The following is a 24,245-nucleotide window of genomic DNA, read 5'->3' as shown; positions in this document are numbered from 1 at the left end:
ATTTTCTTTTTTTCTTCAGTAAAAAATGTACGTGTATTTTATAGATCAAAATATTTTAATTTTATCTTTGAAAAGCAGGACGAATAAAAAAGAAGATAGATTTTGATATCGGAGCTGTTACAGAAACCTGATCGAAAAAATATAAAAGAAAATCCACAAATAGAAAATAATGATGCAACGAAAGGAATGAAGGAAGGAAGGAATAAAATACAAATAGGCATCGAACGAGAAATCATTTTCAATCAAGATTGCTCCACTTTTGCTTGTATGTGTTCCCACTATATCTGACAAACATCCTCTGTATATCTGTTGATCTTATTCTCACAATTAGGGTATATTATTTCACCGTGATTTACAAAGGGTAAACAAATTCAGATAAAATGTATCCAGCATATCTGGTGTACTCCTCTGTATCCTCTTATCATTAATCCCTTACTGACTTATATAACCTGATTTTCAAATTGTATATATGCAACGAGCCAAGAAAATAGAATTTTTTTCATAAAGAGTGATATTCTTTCTCATCAAAAATTTTTTATATCTCCATAGAATTAATAACCTTGTTATTAATTATTCGCACGAGTGAATATCTTTAAAAAAAAAAAAAAACAAATCTATTTTATTAAATCTATTTCACAGATTACAACACCTGATTCAATATAAATATTCTTGCAAGATAAATATTACCTGTATTATCGATCGAACTTAAATACAACGTATAGATATAATTATTTGTATTGTGTATCGAATACGAATACGAAGTCGAAAATTTGTTTTCGAGAATGGAAAAAGAATCTCTGAAACGTATATACTCGTTCGAATTCCTAAATTCTCGTTGCATGACTCTCGAGTCACCCGGTACATACGTGGGAGTGGTTGCAGGCACGCTCGGTTGAGAGCCACTGTCCTTTCTCTCGCGAGCAGCGCGCGGTGGTGGGGCGACGGAGAATCGGAGAGGAAGGGAGTTTCTCGTGTGCACGCTCTTTGCGGGCGTACATTTCACCAGTCGTGAACGCTGTCAGTGAGCGTCAGTCTCGAAGGAGTGGTCCTGCCGGTGTCCTCGTTCGCGTCAGGATCCTCCTTTGTGCGAGGACGTCCAACGCTCCTCGCTCCTCGAAAATTTTCCAAACGATTCTCGCGCGCGAGTGAATCTTCTCTCTCACCGACAAATAGGAAAGAAAAAAAAAGACCGCGATTTTCGATTTCCTACGATCCTGCTACGTCGATCATCCTCGTTGAGAAAACAAATTTCTTTTAACCTCTCCTGTTTCACCACGTCTCGAATAATATATATATATATCTATTTATCCTGAAACGAATCAGCTAGAGGATCAAGGAGAGGATCAAGGATCAAGGATCGAAGAGTGATTGGATGAAGCTCGATCGAGGAAAAAGTGGATGATGGAAAGGAAAGGAGGATATGGAAGGAGACACGGTGTGAAATTAGTGTGAGGGAAAGGCTAGGTGGTCGTTGGAATCGATGGACACTACTCGTATCGGAAGAGATCGACTAAAAATAGATCGCGTCGTTGTTCCGCTCCGCGCCAGCCTGCAATTATTCCGCTCGAAAATCTCGCAACTCGCAATTTTCCGCCGACTGTCGGCTGTCATTTGCGCACCGCCGTGAAGCATGAGCCGGCGAGGAGCCGTTGAAGGAACCCTTGGAAGGACGGTGAACCCCGCGTTTCGTTTAAAAACCGTGCACCGGCTGAGATTCACGGCGGCCGGGACACGTGGCTCACCCGTGTGATTTATGCGACTGGGAACGCGCGGGTTTTTAAAGAGCGAGTTTTGACTCGGGGAGGCGACGTTGAAAACAAGAGGACAGGAAGATCGAGGAGGAGACGCTCATCGATCTTCTCTCGGCAAACTATCTGGACAAATGCCAGATAATTCGTCTCCGATTTTTTTCGTGTGACAAACCTGAGACAATTTGATTTGTATTCGTGAAATCGAATACTTTTTGATCGGTAAACGTGGTAAGTTCTATCTATCGATTTGAGCAGATATTATTCCTTTGATCGTTAATTTCGTGCAAACGAAATCGAAAAGGTGATTTCGTAGAGGTGATTGGAGATTCGAGTTATAAGATTCGATACGAATGAAAAGTGCAAGTCGATGCTGGAAAATGTCCAGCGCAATGACTCATACCCAAGGTCGTCTCACTGGACCAAACCTTTCTAACCGACGACCCGGAGCAACGGTCTGACGGTCTTATATCTTGTATCTGATTTATCTGATTTATAAACGAGCAAATAATAAAAATCTCGAAACAGAGGAAATTAATAAACAGGTTTAATTCTTCTTCGTGTTCGAAGAAAGAAAGAAAGAAAAATCCCATTACCGTCCGATTTCATTGATTTCATAGATTTAAAACTAATAAAACGCTCTTCTGCTTCATCTTTGTTGCTTCAATTTTCTCGTGTCAAGGATCTTTCGTTTAAAAAGTAAATCCATCCGTAAAATTAACGAGATAGCCTCTAAAATAGAGACGAGATCTTAGAGAGATTCCAAGAAGAGGAGAAACTAGGAAAAACTAACTCTACTCCTTCAAACAAATATACTCAAACTTTTCGTAAGAATTCTCTTTCGAAAAAAGAATCGTTCTTGTACCTTCTTCGACTGGAAAAACGAGACGAGTTCTTAAGGATTCTTTAAAAAAAAGGAAAGGGAAGAAGTGAATCCAAACCATGAAAGTGAGAAGTTATCCCGGCAGAGCGGTGTTGGAGGATCCAGAATTACTGTTGGACCCTGACGCTACTCGGGGGAGGGCCATGGAGCTTCTGTACGAGGCCAGTTGGCGAGAGTGCGGCGTGAACTGGACGACCGGCAACGGAAGGAGCAAGCCTCCGTCGAGGGAGGACGAATACAGGCAGCCGTACGCCGAGGTGATCTCCCAGCTCGAGGGTGTTCTTGGGGATGGCCGCGTCGGATGTTCAGCGAGAGAGGATTCGGAGTCGAGGAGATCGAGCAGCACTGGGACCAGTGACAGCGAATCGAGCGAGCTGAACCAGCCTGGAAATAACAAAGGTGGATTTCTCATACCGAGGCCGAGGCTGATCGTACCGGTTCACACCTACGCCAGGAGACGAAGAACCGGCGCCCCTCCTCCGCTCAGGAGGCGACAGATACGCGAAGGTATTCCCGAGAGAATTTCTCCTTTTTAACGAAATTTCAATTTTTGTGATAGAGTTGTTTAAGATAATTGTAGAAATTCCTTAAGTTTTATCTTTATATATTTGAATATTAGAATTTTAGAATATTGAAAGGGTTGGTTGAATTTTTTACAATTTCTTAAGTTTTATTTTTAACGAAATTTCAATTTTTGGCTAGAGTTGTTTAAGATAATTGTAGAAATTTCTTAAGTTTTATCTTTATATATTAAAATATTGGAAGAGTCGATTCGTTTGAATTTTTGGTTAGAGTTGTTTAAGATAATTGTAGAAATTCCTTAAGTTTTATCTTTATATATTCGAATATTAGAATATTAGAATATTGGAAGGGTCGATTCGTTTGAATTTTTGGCAAGAGTTGTTTAAGATAATTGTAGAAATTCCTTAAGTTTTATCTTTATATATTCGAATATTAAAATATTAGAATATTGGAAAGGTCGATTCGTTTGAATTTTTGGCAAGAGTTGTTTAAGATAATTGTAGAAATTTCTTAAGTTTTATCTTTATATTATATTCGAATAATATTATATATTAAAATATTGGAAGAGTCAATTCATTTGAATTTTTGGCAAGAGTTGTTAAAAATAATTGTAGAAATTTCTTAAGTTTTATCTTTATATATTAGAATATTGAAAGAGTCAATTCGTTTGAATTTTTGGTAAGAGTTGTTTAAAATAATTGTAGAAATTTCTTAAGTTTTATTTTTATATATTCGAATAATATTATATATTAAAATATTGGAAGAGTCAATTCGTTTGAATTTTTGGCAAGAGTTGTTAAAAATAATTGTAGAAATTTCTTAAGTTTTATCTTTATATATTAGAATATTGGAAGGAATTGATTCATTTGAATTTTTGGCAAGAGTTGTTTAAGATAATTGTAGAAATTTTACATCTTGGATTTTATTCTTACGTATTCGTGGAATATTACTGATCCATTTAAATTTTCGGCAAAAGTTGTAAAAGATAATTGTAATTTTGTAAATTTCGTATCTTGAGCTTTATTTTTATGTGGAATATTAAAAATTTGTGCAAATATAAATTAGTCTTCGATGGGATACGATTATGTTAAATTTAAACATTTATAATAATGTGAAAATATAATTTTGTTCGCTAGCATTTTTTAAAAATGCTTTTTCGACGTCTCTTTCTTTTATTTACTTTGTAATTAAAAATACAGTGCGCCATAGTACGTGAAAAAATCGTTGCAAGATTTAATTGAATGATGACGTACCATATTTGGATGGTCATAGGAAATCGCACGTCTTCTATAGGAAACGATCGTGTCTAGAATACATTTAGTATGCAAAAGATTAATGGCTTTAGAGACCCTTTTTTGGAAAGGTCGCGAGAATAAGTTGTGAATAGACGTGTAGGTTGAATGAGATTGGATTCTGATAGATCTCTTGGCTTGGTTTTTATTATTGGTTGGTTGCTGTTTCGAAGATAATTGATGGAAAAAGGATATTGAATTAGATCCTGTTTATATTCTCTTTTTACAGATATTGTTCGTGTGATGATCGATCTCGTGATTTAAATAAAAAAAAAAAAAAGAAAATCAGTATTTTCATAATAGTTTACATTGATGAATACTTTGTTAAAAATCGTTTGAACTCTTGTTGAAGAGAACTTAAAATTTTTTTAAATAAATACAAGATAACGATAATAAATAAGATAAAAATTGAAGATTTTAAATTTTAAACGTAAGATAAGCTTATAATAGATAAATGTTTTTTTTTTTTAAGAAAAAATAAAAATTGACAAGCATTCTCATTTTTACTCAAGTTTATTTATCGAAAATCATCAATTGTGTTGAAATCTTAGATCATTTTAATCTTGTTGTTTCATAAGTTTTCTAATGATAAAAGAAAATAACTATTTATAGATATATTTATCGTTAAAATAATTAAAGTGATGAAAAAAAAAAAATATATATATATATATGTATATATGTAAAAATATAATCATTCTGAGAAAAAGACATTAGAACATTAGAAACGATTAAATAAAAAAAAAAAAAAGAGGGAGAGAGAAATAATCTGTGAAATGTAAATGATAATTATTTCTGATAAAATGTCGAATTATCATTTTAAAATAATCATTAAATAATTACTTTCTATTGACATTTTCATAATCCATCTAATATCTAATATTATTAAGCAATCACTGTCACAAAGATAAACAATCTAATAAGAGCCTCGCGTAGAAAATATTTCATGTAATATCTATTTTGATTTCTATTTAATTATAGAGTAACTAACATACATTATACTTCCGTATAAAATGTAAAAAAAATTATCATTAATCAACTTTCCTTGCCATCAACTTTCAACGATTAAACGAGAATAAGTTATAATTAATAATAAAATTGAAGATTTTATTTTTCTTTTTTTTTTTTTTTTTTTTTTTTTTTTTTGGTCAAAGAAGAAGAACAAAGGAAGAATCCTTTATATAGAAATGACGAAAAAGTAACGATCCGAAAATTCTTTGCCGAGATTCAAACTGAAAAGGCAAAAGTTATATAAGGAAATGACTTAAGGGTTGATTTATTTTCGATTGATCGCCATAATGGTTAAAATATTCTAAGTGATTCAGTACGTGATGGCCATTTTTGGCGACGATCCTTGCTCGAATACGTTCTTCGTTGAGTCGATATCGTTGATCGATTGTTCATTAGGTAGATAGGTCAGTGAATTAATTGTGTTAATAATTAACAGAATATTTATTTCGACACTTTGCGAGTACGTACATATTGAAGTTAAATTCTAAATTTTCCTTCTAAAAATATTAAATTTTTTTAAAGATTATTTGTTAATTGTAAATTTCGAATAATTAATTTTAGATCTTTTTTTATGATTTTAGAGCATAATTATCATTGTCAAATTATATTTTATCCTTCGAAAGTAATCCAAAATCGAGAAAACTATTGAAAGGAAAGAGGCTTTATGGAAATGTATTCAATGGTAGAAAATGTCAGCATTGTTTCAGAATCTAAAAAAAATAGAAAAAAAAAGAAAGAAAAGGTGATGATAATCTAAAGAAAATGTGAACATCGTGAACAACGTTCCTAAGATATTTCGTAATTGATTAATTTTCTTTCCAATCCAAGAGAAAGGCAAATAAGAATAAAATTAAAGCAAGATAATTGAATAAAAATACTGTATTTAGGAAAAAGCATCGAATTAAAAAATGATAAATTTTTATCAGAAAAGAATCTTTAGAAAAAAATGAATAAATAAGAGATTGAAAAATTTTCCAATGTAAAATAAATAAATAATAAAATAAATTTCAACTTGCTTGAGAGATTTAATTTTAAATAATATTAATTCAGATACGAATTAATTTTATAAATCTTATCTTCTTGATTCTCGATTACACATTTTCTTTTATATAAATAATATATATATATATATATATATATATATAATTCTGATAGAAAAATCTTCGATATTAATGTCATTGATAACGCCATTGTAATTGTTACTGTTTTCTTTTCATTACTTTTTTCTTATCTCTTCGCTTTATTATGACTTCCATATTTTATTACTTTAGTTCCTGCTATTAAAACAGAATTTTTTCAAGGTTTTGAAGAGATATTATTAAAAACGTAATTTAAAAAAAAATGCATAGATAGATAAAATAAATATATATATAAAGATATACATTGGATATTGTAATTACCAGCCGCGTGGCGCTAGTGTCGCTTCCATCTCCATCAAACACAATGCAAACGATTAACAGATCCGTTACATCGAATAAGATAAAATCTCGCGTAATTCGAAAGCAAAAAAAAAAAAAAAAAAAAAAAAAAAAAAAAAAAAAAAAAAAACGTGAAAATCACGCTCGAACGTCCCGTAATCAAATTGATCACAAATTGAACGGCAATTGTATTTTAAACGCTTTGTCTATCTTTCCACGTATCATCGAAGATATCAATTTTCATATTTTTTTTCCCCTTCTTTTCACAATAACGCGAGACGCGAGAAAATTATCTAATCAAAAACTTAAACACAAACCTAGTAGACAGAGGACACCGTCAATTAGACGGTGTACGTATCCGCGAAGACTGGTTTACCACCGCAGTTCGTTCGCAGGCAGCGTCTAGATCCGGGTCGAGTCTCGATCGCTGCGCGACCGCAGCTTTTGTATAATACCGTGAAAAATATTTGTCCTTGATTCGATCGGGATCAAGCAACGAAATCTCGTCGTGGTGGTGGACGATGAAAGTGAACCGCGAACACGAAACCGGAATTAAAATATTGAAATTCGAAGAGGGATATATCTTTGTAAATCAATTTGATTTCGAATAATATTTATATTCCATCGTAATATAAACGAAATCTTGGAAAAATTCTAAAAATATCGCGTAACTTATAACGAATTTCTCCTCGATCGTGATATATTTTTATCTAATCGATGCAAAAAAGAAAAAAAGAATGCAAATTTCATGTTTTTATTCGAGTGGAATACAAGATTATTATATTTTTTTTACATTATAAACAGTACACAGTGTGTGATTAATTCCTGCCTATCAGTCAGCGATCGTGAAAACTAGATTTAGGTCGGACGTCTCTATCGCAAGAGCAACGTTACTCAACCCTGTTAATGCTCCTATCTTTTAAACGCGAAAAGTGATTACTGCTGCTCGGCTAAATCACTCCTCGTGCATTTTACAATCATTTCTTTGCAAAGAAAAAGAAGAAAAAAAAAAAAAAAAAAAAGGAAAACGAAATATACGAAGTCGATATATAAATTAAAATCGCCTTCAGAAACATTAAAATATATATTAATATTATTTATCGTTAAAATAATTATAGCTTATATAAACTTGATAAAGTTAATTGCAATTGCGTAATTTAATTACCCATAAAATATATTTTCAATTCAATTATTGTCGATGAACGTATATTCCCTGACCTTAATTCAACTTTAGAAACTATTTTCTTTTCTTTTCTTTTCTTTTTTTTTTTTTATCGTTCTTGTTGTTCTTTTCAGAATAAAATAAAAAATTCACGGTTAAATATGTCTCCCTCCTCCTGTTAATTGTATCGTTAATTGTAATATTCTGTTTATATACATATCTGCATATTACACACACGCGAACTTCACCTCAGACGAAAATCACGACTGGATTTAATACCCTACTATATCTGGAGCACGAAACACGGTTACTCGTTAGCACAATTTTCCTTCGCCAATTCATTTTATGAGAGAAGCCTCTAATCCTATCGTGCACTTCTATTGCTTTTATTCCAACACGGGAGAGTTTCATCTGTTATTCATATACGATCCTCCTTCTGCAACTTTCACGCTTTTTCGAATCTTCTTTTCTGTTTTATTTTTTTTCTTTTGTTTTCCTTTTGTTTTTTCGATTACTTATACGCGATTCGTACGTAGAAATCGGTTCGAAATTTGTGAAATGAAATTTCAATCCAAAACTTCTGATTATTCCTTTCTTCACCGTCTGGAAAGAAAATTTTATATATTTTCTCGTTTCGGTCGTTGGTTTCATCAAACGATATTATTAAATATTTATAATATACACATTGCGGGATCGTGAACAATTAATCAAACAGTCAGTATTTTTAATATCGTAATATCGATGGAATTCTTCTGTTTACATAAAAAACGTGAACGTAAACGAGAAATGAATTTTAAGAAAAATAAATTGAGAGAAATATTCAGAAAATATGAATAAATCACGTCTAGAAAGATACATCCTACGTAGTGACAGCTATTTGTCAATAGTGATAAGAGAAATGATAAGAAGACTAACGCAAGTTCTTTTTTTTTTTTTTTTTTGCTCTGCTTTCGTATCCAGTTACAGCCAAGTTTCTTGATAGAAAATTAAATTGCACGAGAATCTTAAAAATTTGAAAGATTCGAATAAACTCGAGTTTCAATGATTATCAAGATCGTTAAGAGGAATTATTTAAAAAAAAAAGAAAGTAGAGTGCGAAATCTTTTATTTATAAGACACGTACACGCAATCTTTTTACATGTCCAATGATTTGCCATCGTTTGGTATAGAAAAATACGATTTTACAAGAAGTAAAATTGGATATGAAAGTACGTTTCGCTGATGAAAGTTTTCAGAATAATTATTCCACGGCGAGCACGAAAAATTACCCAAGTGTGACGTTTTCTTTATTATTAATAAAAGAAAAATTACTCGACGATATTTTACAAATCTGTATTAAAAAAAAAAAAAAACTATTCAAATTTGAAAATTGCTCAATTTACTCAATTTACAATTTTTGTTCCTCAAATAAAATTTTTAACTATACAAATAATTCAATTCTCTCGATTTCATTCCATTATATATATACAATCAAGTAATCTAACGTAATTAATATATCCTATATCGTTTCAATTGCTTCATTTAACCAATTCAATAGATATGATAATTAATGCAATACGTTAAACGCCACGATTTTCTCACGTTTTTGCTGCAAGCAGAAGTTTTAATTGGAAATATAATCCGATGTCTTAGTGCCACGATACCCGTTTCTCTCCTCTCTTTAACGTTTTTTTTTTTTTTTTTTTTTTTTGTCGACCAACGAAGCTGAGAAAATCTCACGAGCGTGGTTCCCCCCAAGGATGAGGAAGAAACGAATCTCGTTAAAGAGACTCGAATAAAATTTTGCGAATTATTATCGAAAAGGGACGAGTCTTTTCTCGAACTAATTTGATTGGCTCGACGATTAAAAAATAAAATAGATGATTAGTTTAAAATTTTCTCGAGAAACTTGTCGATTCGATAATTTATTAATTAAGCTCGAAAGGAAAATCTGGAAGATTGATTTAAATAAATAAACGCTTATTTTCTTCGCCTCTTCCCTGAAGAATTAAAATCGAAAAGTGAAAATCGCTTTTACCAGTTAAACTGGCTGTTAATTTTTCAGGCCGGCAGATGTTCGTCGATTAAGTAACTTGTTCATTGAAGAGTTATTGTACCTTATTTCATTCAACTAGATTGGATAATATTTACCGTCCCATTTGTCATGTACTGGCGTTGCTAGTTGCCTTTAATTAACGGGAAGATATGATTTTTCATGTATTGAAATGGAATTGCGTTCCTTGTCTCGAAATTGAAATCATTTGACGCAACGACATTTTGTTAAATTGTTACGAAATTAAAACGTGTTCTTATCTCTAATCAATAATTATTCTTCTTCTTACTATTATTCTTCTAATTATTCTTCTTATACTCTTTTCAAAAGAATGTTCCAATAGAAAATCGACACTTTTGGTTAAAAAGGGATTATGAGATAAAAGGATCCTGTTTCGAGAAAAAAGAAAAAATTTGGAACATACGGCAAGCTAAATTTCAGAGGAAGATTCAGTTTCGAAATAATCCACCAGAGATGGCCTCTGACTACCAACAGGGACAACAGCGTGCAGCTGTCGTCCGAGATTCGAATCGTTTCTCTCCGTGATTTGGTCGTAGCCAGGGAAAGCAAGCTTGTTTCTTCTCGGCTATAGATCCTAATTACTTTCACGCTGCACGCTAATTTGACGGTTACGTGAATGGAATACCGCGTCGAAGAAATTCTTGAATGGCGCCGCTTCTTTCTTGCCACGACAAGAAATTTTTTGCGTTGAATCATCATTAAGGGAAGTGTAATTATTTCGATGTATATTTATTATATGCGATATATCCGCGTGTTAATCGTTCGAACGTGATTTATGCACACAGAGATGATATCTCTCTGTAGGTTGATGTTGATTGTTCGAATTACATATTTCTTCCAAGGAATCTTTTTTATTCGTTTAAACAAAGAATATAAGAATTTTATTTGCACGAATTGCAAATAAAATTGTATGAATGTAAAGGAGCAAAGTCTGTATTTTAGCTTGGAGAAACATGTAACGATGATTCATGGCGGACAATGCAATGGATTCCTTAAACGTGTTCTCGTACAGTGGCATAAACTATTTCTCACTTCTGTTTTATTTATTATCAAATTTTACGAATTTCTTGTAAAGAGGAATAAATCTTTCTCCTGTCTACTCTTGTGTATTTTTCAAAATTAAATGTAATTTAAAAAAAAGAAGAATATATTAGATATTTATGTGTAATAAGAAAGGAAGGGAAAAAAGATTTTTTTCTTTTTCATTCTCAAACTGATTTTCCTTTTATTCCTCGATTCATTTTTGTGCTCCATTGTAGAGGAAGAGGATATCGTTTCTATCATCACAGAGTCCTTGGATTGTTGCTAAGCGTTGCAGCTTATCGTTGAATGCTTCACAAATAATAATAATTAATTGTAGAATATAACGTGTTAATTAATGCTGCAAACTTTATGATTAATTTTTTAAGTAATAAAAAGTCCAATTCTGTTTCACAATGTTGCCAAAACGGAAAAAGAAAAGAGGAACAATTTTAATAACGATTTTGTTGCTAGTTTCTAGTTGTTGCAACTTCGTTTGACGCTTCACAAATACCTTAATAATTAGTTATAGAGTAATATAACGTGTTAATCAATGCTGCAAACTTTATGATTAATTTTTAGAATAATAAAGACACGAAAAAATCCAATTCCGTTTCACAATGTTGCCAAAATAGAAAGAGAAAAGAGGAACAATTTTAATAACGATTTTTCCCTATGTTGTTAGTTGTTGCAGCTTCGTTTGACACTTTACAAATACTTTAATAATAATTAATTGTAGAATAATATAACGTGTTAATCAATGTTGCAAACTTTATGATTAATTTTTAGAATAATAAAAACACGAAAAAGTCCAATTTTGTTTCACAATGTTGCCAAAACGGAAAGAAAAAAGAGGAACAATTTTAATAACGATTTTTCCCTGTGTTGCTAGTTCTTACAGCTTCGTTTGACGCTTCATAAATACTTTAATAATAATTATTCATAATATAATTTCAAAACTATATCAAAGCTACAAGCTTCATGATTATTTTTTCCAAATAATAAAAACATCAAAAATTTTGTATCACAATGTTGCCAAAACGGAAAAAGAAAAGAGGAACAATTTTAATAACGATTTTGTTGCTAGTTGCTAGTTGTTGCAGCTTCGTTTGATGCTTCACAAACACTTTAATAATAATTATTCATAATATAATTTCAAAACGATATCAAAACTACAAGTCTCATGATTATTTTTTCCAAATAATAAAAACATCAAAAATTCCGTTTCACAATGTTGCCAAAACGGAAAGAGAAAAGAGGAACAATTTTAATAACAATTTTTCTCTGTGTTGCTAGTTGTTGCAGCTTCGTTTGACGCTTCACAAACACTTTAATAATAATTATTTCTAATATAATTTCAAAATGATATCAAAGCTACATGATTATTTTTTCCAAATAATAAAGACATCAAAAATTCCGTTGCCAAAACATAGAAGAAGAAAAAATGGAACGTTTTTTTAATAATAACGAAGGAAATATATAATTCCAAATAACGATCCTTTCAACGATCCCATAAATCCCCTCATAATAAACTCCCTTCTCAAACTCTCTTCTCCTTCCGCGAAAACATCTCGCTCAAACGTAGAAACGTAACGTAACAACAAACACGATAAGAAGAAACACGATGGAAGAGCGAGAAGAAGATAGAGGGGAGTTGACTGGCGTATCCTTGACAACATACTCGAGCCATCGTGTCGGCGACATCTTCGACATCTTCGCGTTAGAAAAAAACGTGGATCCGATTGACCCAGTTCACAACAAACACGAACTCCCTCGTGCACGCATGCGCGTACGTGTACGTGTGCTATATACAATTGAAAAAAAAGGGAGAAGGGAGGGGACCAGAGAGAGAAAGAGAAAGAAGAGGCATCGAGACGATCCGCTTTCGCAAACTGGCTAATCAAGGTTCCCTTGTAAGCAGTGACGTAAAAGCTGTCTGCCTCAAAGCTGTTGTGTACCACATACGAACAACGAAAGGCCGGAGAGAAACGAGATCGCCGGGTTGAGTCGACGATAAGAGACCGCTAGACCAAGTAAGCGGGAGTTCAGTTACGCGGCTTTCGAATAAAACCTCCTCTCCTCACGGAGGGGAGGGTATCGTATGCGAGGCGTAAACTCTTTGTCCTGTTATGTCGTCATGCTAGGCGGTCTTCCCGCGCGCGCGCGCCTCCTTTGAAATTGTGATCCACTTTTGACTCGATCTCGTTTCTCCAACGAGGCTCGTGGATGGTCTCGTTCTATTTTTAGAGGCTTAATTGTAATTGTAACTGGCCGGCCACTTATTTCTTTTATTGTGGCAAGGTCGTAAAATCGAAGGTAGGGGGGGAGGGGAGGCGTTTTCGAAAGAATTACGAGCGCTTCTTTCGAGTCGGGGGATGGAGATATATTGGATACGAGGTGTTGGTTTGTTCGTGAAAGTCGATTCTGGAAGATCGAAACGTATAGTGTGGCGAAGCAAAGATGGAAATATTGATTTTTTTATTCAGTTTTCGATGATGATATTAACTCGTGACTTTGGAATATCGTTTCGCGAATAAATAAATTTCTCTTATTGCGCAAATTGATAAAGTCGTTAATTTGTGCCATTGTGAAATTATTTTAAGTTGCAAGAAATTCGAAATCAATCGGAAATCGGCTCGAGTTGTTGCAAAAAAAAAAAAAAAGAGAAGTTTAAAAAGCGGTTAAAAGGATTAATTCGTGAGTTAGAATATCATCGCGGTGAATTAAGGCTTCTGGAATCGGTTATTTGACAGAAAAAGTCGGGAATTTTTTCTCTCAGAACGAGTTATTAGATTGCAAAATTTGAAAGGACAAATCGGATATGGTTAAGTAGCAATCGTCCAATTTCAAAATAAAAAACCGTTCACCACGGTTCATTATATAAATCGAAATGGAAAGTTTAATGAATAACAGCTGTATATTATTATATACATAATAAGTTACATAATGATAATAACACAAATTTTATACATAAATAATTACGTTTGAGACCTTTTAAAAATTACTCCAGAAATCAAAATTAGAAGAAATAGAAAAAAAAAATATATATATATATACATCAGTAAATCTTGATGACGTAAGTAAAAATTAACAATTTCCTGAATTTTCAATTATAACAATTGCATTGGAACAGTCGCAATCCAATAAGAAGCTCGTGTCTTCTCTTATGTACATACACGCGAACATAAACCGGACACAGGCCTCGAAAGAGAATTATCTTCTCCTTTCTTCTCTATTAGTTTCTCTCCTTTGAGGTCTCTGCCGGGTCAGATATAGCGGGTGGGCTCTTTTGTCCACGCCTCGTGCCTTGGAAACACGCCTCGAGATGCGGAACGAGGAACGATTTCTTTCCTTCTTTCGAGGAAAGACACACCTGGTTTTCCTATATAATTCACCACTCGATTATATTTCTCGAACGATCGAAGAGAAATATCTTGTTCCTTCCTCGAGAATATATTCTCGAAGGAATTCAATCAGTGGAAGAAGAAGAATTCAACAGTTGAAAAACTTTCAACTTGTTAGTCACCCGCTGTTACTTTGCAGCGATGTTTGCAAAACGATGACGATGATTCAGGCACTCGATCGAAGCTTTTTTTCCTTCGAGATAGTTGCGCCTATTGCGGATATATTAAAAACTCGAATCGAATTCGAGTCGATAATTTTCCATTGCGACATCCCCTCCCCCTCTCCAACGAAATGAACGCGATATATTTCCGGTGCACGTGGTTGAACAGAATCTTCCTGCATTGCTGGTAATTACAGGCAGTTTCTTGCGTAATTTCGATGGATTAGAAAGTTGTGCTTCTGTTTCGTCCTGTTGGGTGCATGGATAATTGGAATGGTAAAAAAAAGGAAAGAGAAAAAAAGAAGCGATTAAATCGAGATTTTACAAAGGGATCGAAGAGTTAAAAAGTATAAAAATTTTTATAAGGAAATAAGAAAGAAACGGGGTGTGGATAGGTTAATGGATATTGAGAACGATTAATATCGGAGATTTTAGATTATTATTATTATTTTTTTTTTGTTGCTTCAATGGTAACAGAGATACATTGATCGAGGTTTATCGAAAAATATTCTAGAACTTCCTGAAATTAAACTCGATACGTTCAACAATGAATGATCGAGAACTTAACCGCTCGATCTATTATAGGTATATTTCCATAGATACGATTTCTATTGTCTCGCACCTTTTGTATAATAGACGTTTATCAATCGAAAGAACAAGTCCATTCAAGTTACTACATACTCTTGTAATACTATGAGAAAACAATCAGGAATACAAGTATAAAGCTATTATATATCCAGCTTGAATCGCAAATAAAGGAAGTTCTATCAGTTTTGTTAGATTTCTCGCTCAATGTGAATACGGTAAATCGTAACGATGACAAATGCGATTCAAATGTATCGTGTTTTCAAATACGTACGAGAATGTTGACGCGAGATATATTTACAGTGAAAAAGAAGGAACGGGAGAAAAAGAATTGGCGTACGAAAATTGCTCGATCGAGGCTTGATTATTAAGTTATAAACGATTGGATTTCGCGTTAGATGAAGCGAGACGGAGAAAAAAGACTCGTAGCGCCACGCCACGGCGCCTCGCCGTAACCAGGATATCTCACTCTGTCTCCGTCTCGCTTCGTTTAACGCGATCTTACTTAAACTTCTTTTAACTTAATAAACAAGCCTCCGACCGATATTTTCGTACACCAACTTTTGCGTTTATTTTCGGTTAATCTAGAAACGATCCTCTCCAAAGAGATATTCCACGAATATATTCAACGTTTTATATATATTCCAAACATTGCACGTTGAAAAGTCTAGAGAGTATTATATATATATATATATATATATAGTACTCTTAATAAAACTTTGGTTATGGACTCTAAATTGCAGGAATTTTTTTTTTATTATTATACCATTTTTTAGTACAGTTTATATCTTTCGTGGCACACAGCCGGTGGAAAATTTATCGCTAAGGATACGTAATTGAAAAAATATTCGACACGACGATTTTACGAAACAAAGCGATGAAAATTGTTATTTTTTTTCACATTTTTACGCTTATGATACATCGCGTAACACGTATGCACGTGTGTCCATTCCAGATACATGAGATGCATGAGAGATGCAGAAGAGTAACAATTATAAAAATTTTTTTTTTTTCTCTCGATGTCAAGATTACATGTGCACATTTCTAAATCGATTGTTTCTTGTTTTCCGCGATCAACGGATTGTACAACGTTACGCGGATAAATGCAGATACAAATGTCATTACAAATGTCACGTACACGTACCAAGAACTCGGGGGAATTTCATTTCTTTTTTCTTTCGTAATCCACAATTCGTGACCGGGTAACGTTATTCCCGTTAGTCACGTAATTATGCTTACTTTCCAAACTTTATCGTGTTTTGCAGTGAATGGAAAGCTGTCGCCCGCTCTTTCCATTTTGCTAATCCCTTTTCCGGATTATGAGAAAAATTTATCGAGAAAAATATTATTTCAAGTAATTAAACAATCCTTAATTCAAAAGAAATTAGGGAAAAAAGAATAGAATAGAAAGGAAAGGATCGTCCCGTTCAGGCGATTATTCTTTTCAATCAATTTTACCGACCGAGCGAAAATCGTTTTTCGAAAATTAAGTGATATCTTTTCTCGATGCAAAAAAAAAAAAAAAGAAAAAGAAAAAGATTTAATGAAGAAAAAATAACAATAAATAACTTCACTTGTTCAACGAGTTTCGTTTAATTATCCCACGGAATTCCCTTCGAATCGTATTTTCCAACGACCCACCTCTTGGAAACGAGTATAACATTGACTGTATAGAACGTTGCACGAGGCCAACATTAAAATCGAATGAGAATTCCTGCGGCAGAGGTCAAGACACATAAAACCGAGGCAAAAGCGTAAAACCCGCGAGACTGTAGCGGACGTCAGAGAAGCGTAATCGTGTCAGAAAGTTACGAAACGAGATATCGGATGGTTAAACGAAACGATAATCGTGTGTACGTAATATACGAGCGATCTTGCTTTTAAAATTCGTCAGATTCGTTAAGCGAATTTTCTTCTTTCTCCTTGCATCTCTTAACGAGTGCCAATTTTTCTTTTTTTTTTTTTTTTTTTACTTTTTTTTCAATTTCTTTCATTTATATCATATAATAAGAATAACTGATTTTTAAAGTTAGGTATATGGAAAGAATAGATTTGAATTTGGAAATTTATATCATTTTTTTTTTTTTTTTACTTTTTTCAACTTTTTCTGTTTATATCATATAAGAATAACTGATTTTTAAAATTAGATATATGAAAAGAAAAGGTTTGGAACATCGAAATTTGTATCATTTTCTTTTTTTTTACTTACTTTTTTCAACTTCTTTATATCATATAATAAAAATAACTGATTTTTAAAGTTAGGTATATGGAAAGAATAGATTTGAATTTGGAAATTTGTATCATTTTTTTTTTTACTTACTTTTTTCAACTTCTTTATATCATATAATAAGAATAACTGATTTTTAAAGTTAGGTATATGGAAAGAATAGATTTGAATTTGGAAATTTGTATCATTTTTTTTTTACTTACTTTTTTCAACTTCTTTATATCATATAATAAGAATAACTGATTTTTAAAGTTAGATATATGGAAAGAAAAGATTTGAATTTGGAAATTTGTATCATTTTTTTTTTACTTACTTTTTTCAACTTCTTTATATCATATAATAAGAATAACTGATTTTTAAAGTTAGATATATGGAAAGAAAAGATTTGAAACATCGAAATTTGTATCTTTTTTTTTTTTTTTATTTTTTTCAACTTCTTTCGTTTATATCATATAATAAGAATAACTGATTTTTAAAATTAGATATATGAAAAGAAAAGGTTTGAAACATCGAAATTTGTATCGTTTTTTTTTAAATTAAAATTAATAATTTCATTATTAACGTTTGAGAGAGAGAAGAAAATTTTCAATTTTATAGTGCAATAAAATATTTCACGATCTTCTGTTGGCGAAATTCGATCATCGAAATTTGCACACACGATTTATAAACGTAACAAGTGAACAAGGCCTCTTTGTATTTGAATCGAAGTTCACCATCGTCTCCCCTGTCGGCAATATTTCTATTTAAGTTTAAATGGGATTGCGAATAGCATTGCAAATTAGAAATAAAGGAGAACCTTGATTGCAGAGATACCGTGGGGCAACTTATGTAAATGAATAAGTTCTTATTCAAGCATTAGTGTATTGCGTTACAGTATTGCATTACGCACAATGCCACAGTGCCTAGCCGCGTTCCTAGATTTTCAATCTCCTTCCCATTTGCGAAATTTCTTACTTTTTTTTTTTCTTTTTTCTCCATCCTTCTTCCCTCTTCCCTAATTCTTCTAATTTCGACCTTCCTCCTAATCTCTTCAATTCAATCTTCAAATAAATCTAATAAATTAAATATTAATTTAATTAGAAGGTTGGAAAGAAAGTTCTTGCGGTTCTTAACTTTTAAATTCAAATCGAGCGCGTGTCTTGGCTCGAACGAAACTTTTTTGTTATCAATCAAAATAAAGATCGTTGCAATCAATGCACTTTTGTCAACGTGAAACAAGTTTTGTTTCATTCAATTAAATTCTGAAGTCTTGGAATTGGAATAAGAAAATTGCTCGAATTTGCTTCTTTGTATTTTTAACAGCCTGAGAGAAATCAGAGAAACTAATTTGAAACTAAAATTAATATCGCGTTTTCACAGAGCGAAAAATGCACTTTGAAATTCATACACAAACTCGATGCAATTTAATATTAATTTAATCGAAAATAGAGCATTTCAAAATCAAAATAACAAGAACTTTCTATGTATGATAATAATAATATTAATATTAAATATTAATTTATATATAATAATAATAATCATATATGATAATATCGTAAAAAAGAAATTGTAATTGAAAACAATCTATAAGAAGAGGAAAAAAATCCATAACAACAATCGAGAACGAAACGAAAAAATCGGTGTTCATTATCATTATTTATTATAAAATTATTGTAAAATTAATATCACATTTTCACAGAGCGAAAAATTATATGCACTTTGAAATTATATATAAATAATTTAATATCAATTTAATAGAGCATTTCAAAATCAAAATAACAAGAACTTTCTATATATGATAATAATAATATTAATATTAAATATTAATTTATATATAATAATAATCATATATGACAATCAAGATGAGAAAAAAAATTAATTTTTAACAATAATCGAGAACGAAACGAAAAGATCGGTGTTTGCAATCGTTATTTATTACAAAATTATTGTAAAATTAATATCACATTTTCGCAGGGCGAAAAATTATATGCATTTTGAAATTATATATAAATAATTTAATACTAATTTAATAGAGCATTTCAAAATCAAAATAATAAGAACTTTCTATGTATGATAATAATAATATTAAAATATAAATTATATATAAACAATTTAATATCAATTTAATAGAGCATTTCAAAATCAAAATAATAAGAACTTTCTATATATGATAATAATAATATTAATATTAAATATTAATTTATATATTATATATTTATATATATGACAATACCATAAAAAAGAAATTGTAATGGAAAAAAATTATTTATAAGAAGTGAAAAAAAAAATCCATTTTTAACAATAATCGAGAACGAAACGAAGAAATCGGTGTTTACTATCGTTATTTATTATAAAATTATTATAAAATTAATATCACATTTTCACAGGGCGAAAAATTATATGCACTTTGAAATTACATATAAACAATTTAATACCAATTTAATCGAAAATAAAACATTTCAAAATCAAAATAACAAGAACTTTCTTTCCAATCTATACATGATAATAATAATATTAATATTAAATATTAATTTATATATATGACAATACCGTAAAAAAGAAATTCTAATGGAAAAAAATTATGCTTTTATCTATAAAAAGTGAAAAAAAAAAATCCATTTTTAACAACAATCGAGAACGAAACGAAGAAACCGAATTGAAACCGAGAATCGGTGATTTGACCGATTCTTCTCGGCGTTAAAAATCGGGATTTCCTCTCACACACGTGACAATGTATGAAGATGTCGTTTTACGAGCGTATCCCATGAATATTAATGTGAAAAGTTGGTGAAATTTCGCGTTGGCGTAGCATCGAAAACCTTGTCCTTCGGGCCGCTTCTTGCCATCGTTATTTATAGTTTACGAGGAAATAACTTTCTCGGGCATCCGTCACGCGAGGAATTTTTATCGGTACGCGTTGCTTTCATCATGGTTGAACGTTTAACCTTCAGGTGCACACAGGGGTCTCGTTTTCTCCGTTACCGGCTGTGAGAACAGAGTTCGAAGCAGAAAGTGGTCATAACGATGCCACCGGCTCTGCTACGCGTTAACTTATTCCACGGGGTTAAGTAAATCGCTATGAGAGAGGGAGAAGCGTTCGTTCTCACGAGAGGATTAAAATTATAATTTAATAAGAATTTCATTATTTCGTATATAAGTACGCGTGCAATAAGTTAATTAATTCTGAAAAAAATTAATAACACTCGAGTCTTTGTTAATTTTTCTTTTTTTTTTTGAAACGAATCTTTCAAGAGAATATAGTAAAAAGCAACGATCACAAATTGCAACTTTGCAACTCGCATATTTATGAGTTTTGACTCATTTTGATTTCTGAGAATTGAAACTCGTGTCTATCCTTGGATTCTTTGAATTGTATCTCGTCATTATTATTATTATTACAGGATGGTAAGAACTAAAGAGTAGTTTTCAAATTGTTGGAGGAAAAATTAAATTTAAGAGATTGGATAAGAGATTGGATAGATCTGATAGATTTCCATGCGAGGGTTCAAGAATGTCAGCCAACCTGGAGAATCGCATCGATTCGAAACCGGTTCGTAAGTCTCTTTGTAACTGCTCGTTCTTGACAGGACACGTTATATGCACGCGAGGAAGTGAAAGCAACGTTCACGGGACAATACGGCCGTGGACTGCCTCCTTCCCTTAACCCTTTCACGGCTAAAATATTAACGAATCATTGACACGTTATAGGTTATAATATAAACAGGTATTCGAATTTGGAAAATTTTCATCTATGAGTTTGAGTCAAAATTTGTATCTTCGTTGGTATCTTTCTTAGTATTGGAATTCTGTTTCTTTTAAAAATAGATACTTTTCTACATTGATTTTAATGGATGGTGTTCGAAAGTAATCAATCATTATAAATATTTCTGGAAAATTTCATTCTTGAATTAAGATTTAAAGTTTTAGATATAAAAGACTTTTTAGATATAAAGTTGGTATCTTTCTTAAAAATGGATCTTTTTCTACGTGGTTTTAATGAATCTTGTTTAAAAGTTGTTTGAAAGTAATCGTTATTTTCAATGTCCATTACTCTCAGGAATAATTCTCGAGGATTTCATCTTTGAATTAAAATCTTAAACGTGTTTAAGACTTCTCAGTTTCAAAGGTTATCTTTTGATGGATGCTGTTTAGAATGCTGTTCGAGAGTAATTGTCATTTTCATTGTCATTGTCCATTACTTACAATTCTGGAAAATTTCATTCTTGAATTAAGATTTAACTTCTTAGATATAAGATTATCTTTCTTAAAAATGGATCTTTTTCTACGTGATTTCAATGGATACTGTTTGAAAGTAATCGTCATCTTCAATGTCCAAGTACTTTCAAGAATAATTCTGGGAAATTTCATTCTTGAATTAAGATTTAACTTAAGACTTCTTAGATATAAAGTTATCCTTCTTAAAAATAAATCTTTTTCTACTTGATTTTAATGAATCTTGTTTAAAAGTTGTTTGAAAGTAATCCTTATTTTCAATGTCCATTATCCATTATAGAATAATTCTTGAGGATTTCATTTTTCAATTAAGATTTAAACTTAAGACTTCTTAGATATAAGATTATCTTTCTTGAAAATAGATCTTTTTCTATATGATTTTAATGAATCTTATTTAAAAGTATTTGAAAGTAATCCTTATTTTCAATGTCCATTACAAGAATAATTCTTGAGGATTTCATTTTTGAATTAAGATCTAAACTTAAGACTTTTTAGATTTAAAGAGGTTAAAAATAAATCTTTTTCTATGTGGTTTTAATGAATCTTGTTTAAAAGTGTTTGAAAGTAATCCTTATTTTCAATATTCATTACAAGAATAATTCTTGAGGATTTCATTTTTGAATTGAAAGATCTAAACTTAGGAGATTTTTAGATTTAAAGAGTTTATCTTTCTTAAAAATAAATCTTTTTCTATGTGATTTTAATGAATCTTGTTTAAAAGTGTTTGAAAGTAATCCTTACTTTCAATGTCCATTACAAGAATAATTCTTGAGGATTTCATTTTTGAATTAAGATTTAAACTTAAGACTTCTTAGATATAAAGTTATCTTTCTATAAAAATAGATCTTTTTCTACATGATTTTAATGGATAATGCGTGAAAGTAATCATCATCTTCAATGTTCAAGTACTTTCAAGAATAATTCTGGAAAATTTCATTCTTGAATTAAGATTTCTTAAGACTTCTTAGATATAAAGTTATCTTTTTTAAAAATAAATCTTTTTCTACTTGATTTTAATGAATCTTGTTTAAAAGTTGTTTGAAAGTAATCGTTATTTTCAATTTCCATTACTCTCAAGAATAATTCTCAAGGATTTCATTTTTGAATTAAAATCTAAACGCGTTTAAGACTTCTCAGATTCAAAGATTATCTTTTGAGAGTTCTCTTTTTTAAAACTAGATCTTTTTTTATATTTTAACGGATATTATTTATAGATGTTACGATATTGTTCGAGAATATTCTCAATATCCATTGCTCTGAAGAACAATTTTTGAAGATTTCATCTTTGAATTAAAATCTAAAACTTAAATTTAAAACTTCTTAAACTTTAAAGGTTATCTCTTGATGGATGTTGTTTAATTCTAAAATTGTTCTTTAAGTAATCTTCTTTTCCAGTGTCCATTACTCTCAAGAACAAATCTAAACTTGAGTCTTGAAGATTATCTTTCGAGAGTTGCTCTCGAGAGTATTTTCTCCGCGAATAAAAAAGCAAGCAAACGTATTTTACTCTCAAATGTATCCCGTCCAGAGTGGATAAATTTTCGAAGCTTTAAATTGGACGCAAGTGTAAATCAAGCACTTCGCGAAACACAAGGGAAGCGCGAAAAGATTCATGGAGGAAGAAGCGGCTGTGGCCTCGTTTAATCGAGAGGATCACGCCTCCACGACAGATATACGAGATGTACCGAGCAATGGAACAAGTTACGTGTCAAGGAACACGGTCCAAGAGCTTGTTGAACTTCGCAAAAACGAAGCTTTCACGTGTCCTCGTGATCTTTATGCGGGGAACGATCAGAGAAAGCAGAAGTGCTAGATAGTTGCTGCGTTTAGCGTAGAAACTTTGATATTTAGAACATTGAACTTTGCCTTGGGTCAGGAAAAGTCGATGATCTTCCTGAACTCTGATGAAATTAAATAATAAAATTAATAAACGATCTTCTTCTTTTTTTTCAGTAATCGTTTAGTATTCAATATTCTTATTTTAATAATATTCGAATAATAAATATTTGGAAGATAAATGTGTAATTAATTAAACGTGTAATTAAGAAAATTTTAAAGAAGAGAATAATATTGTTTCGATATACTATATAATATTCAATTACATGAGATTAATAAAACAATCGATTAGAGATTAATGCAAGAAATATAAATAAATATTTCTCAACACCCAGAGAAAACCAAATGTCATTTATTATAGAACTCACGTTCATAGATCTCTCTCTTTCTCCTTCATCTTTTCCTCTACAAATGCGTGAGTAATATATCAACCTGAAGTTTCCATCGAGGCAACCGATTATTACCAACTCGTGATGAATATTTATAGCGGCAATAGCCGGCTATGATTGGCTAATCGCTTTCATTTAACAATTATTCTCCCTTGCCGAAGCTATTTCTGCACCGCGGTTTTCCTAGAAAAGAAACGTACTAACGAGCGGGATGAAGCCGATTCGTTTACAGAGAAAGAGAGAGAGAGAGAGAGCATTGTCACTATTTACTCGTTTCCAAGAATTCCAATGGGATTTGTTAATCAATTGGCAGATTTTCACCGAT

The 24,245-nt window shown here is 31.6% G+C and overlaps 1 protein-coding gene across 4 annotated transcripts in view; it reads left to right on the top strand.

Moving 5' to 3' along the window:
- Window positions 1–24,245, top strand: part of For (cGMP-dependent protein kinase foraging) — a 79,874-nt gene that overhangs the window by 49,184 nt on the left and 6,445 nt on the right. The window contains exon 1 of one of the 4 annotated variants that reach the window (XM_026444523.1): window positions 931–3,138. Coding sequence (XP_026300308.1) covers window positions 2,691–3,138 — 448 coding nt within the window. The 5' untranslated portion in view covers window positions 931–2,690. 4 annotated transcript variants of the gene reach the window in all.

This window comes from Apis mellifera, linkage group LG13, assembly GCF_003254395.2.
Source record: "Apis mellifera strain DH4 linkage group LG13, Amel_HAv3.1, whole genome shotgun sequence".
Classification (NCBI taxonomy): domain Eukaryota; kingdom Metazoa; phylum Arthropoda; class Insecta; order Hymenoptera; family Apidae; genus Apis; species Apis mellifera.
The sequence above is the reverse complement of the archived record's forward strand: the minus strand, read 5'-3'. Positions and strand labels throughout refer to the sequence as shown.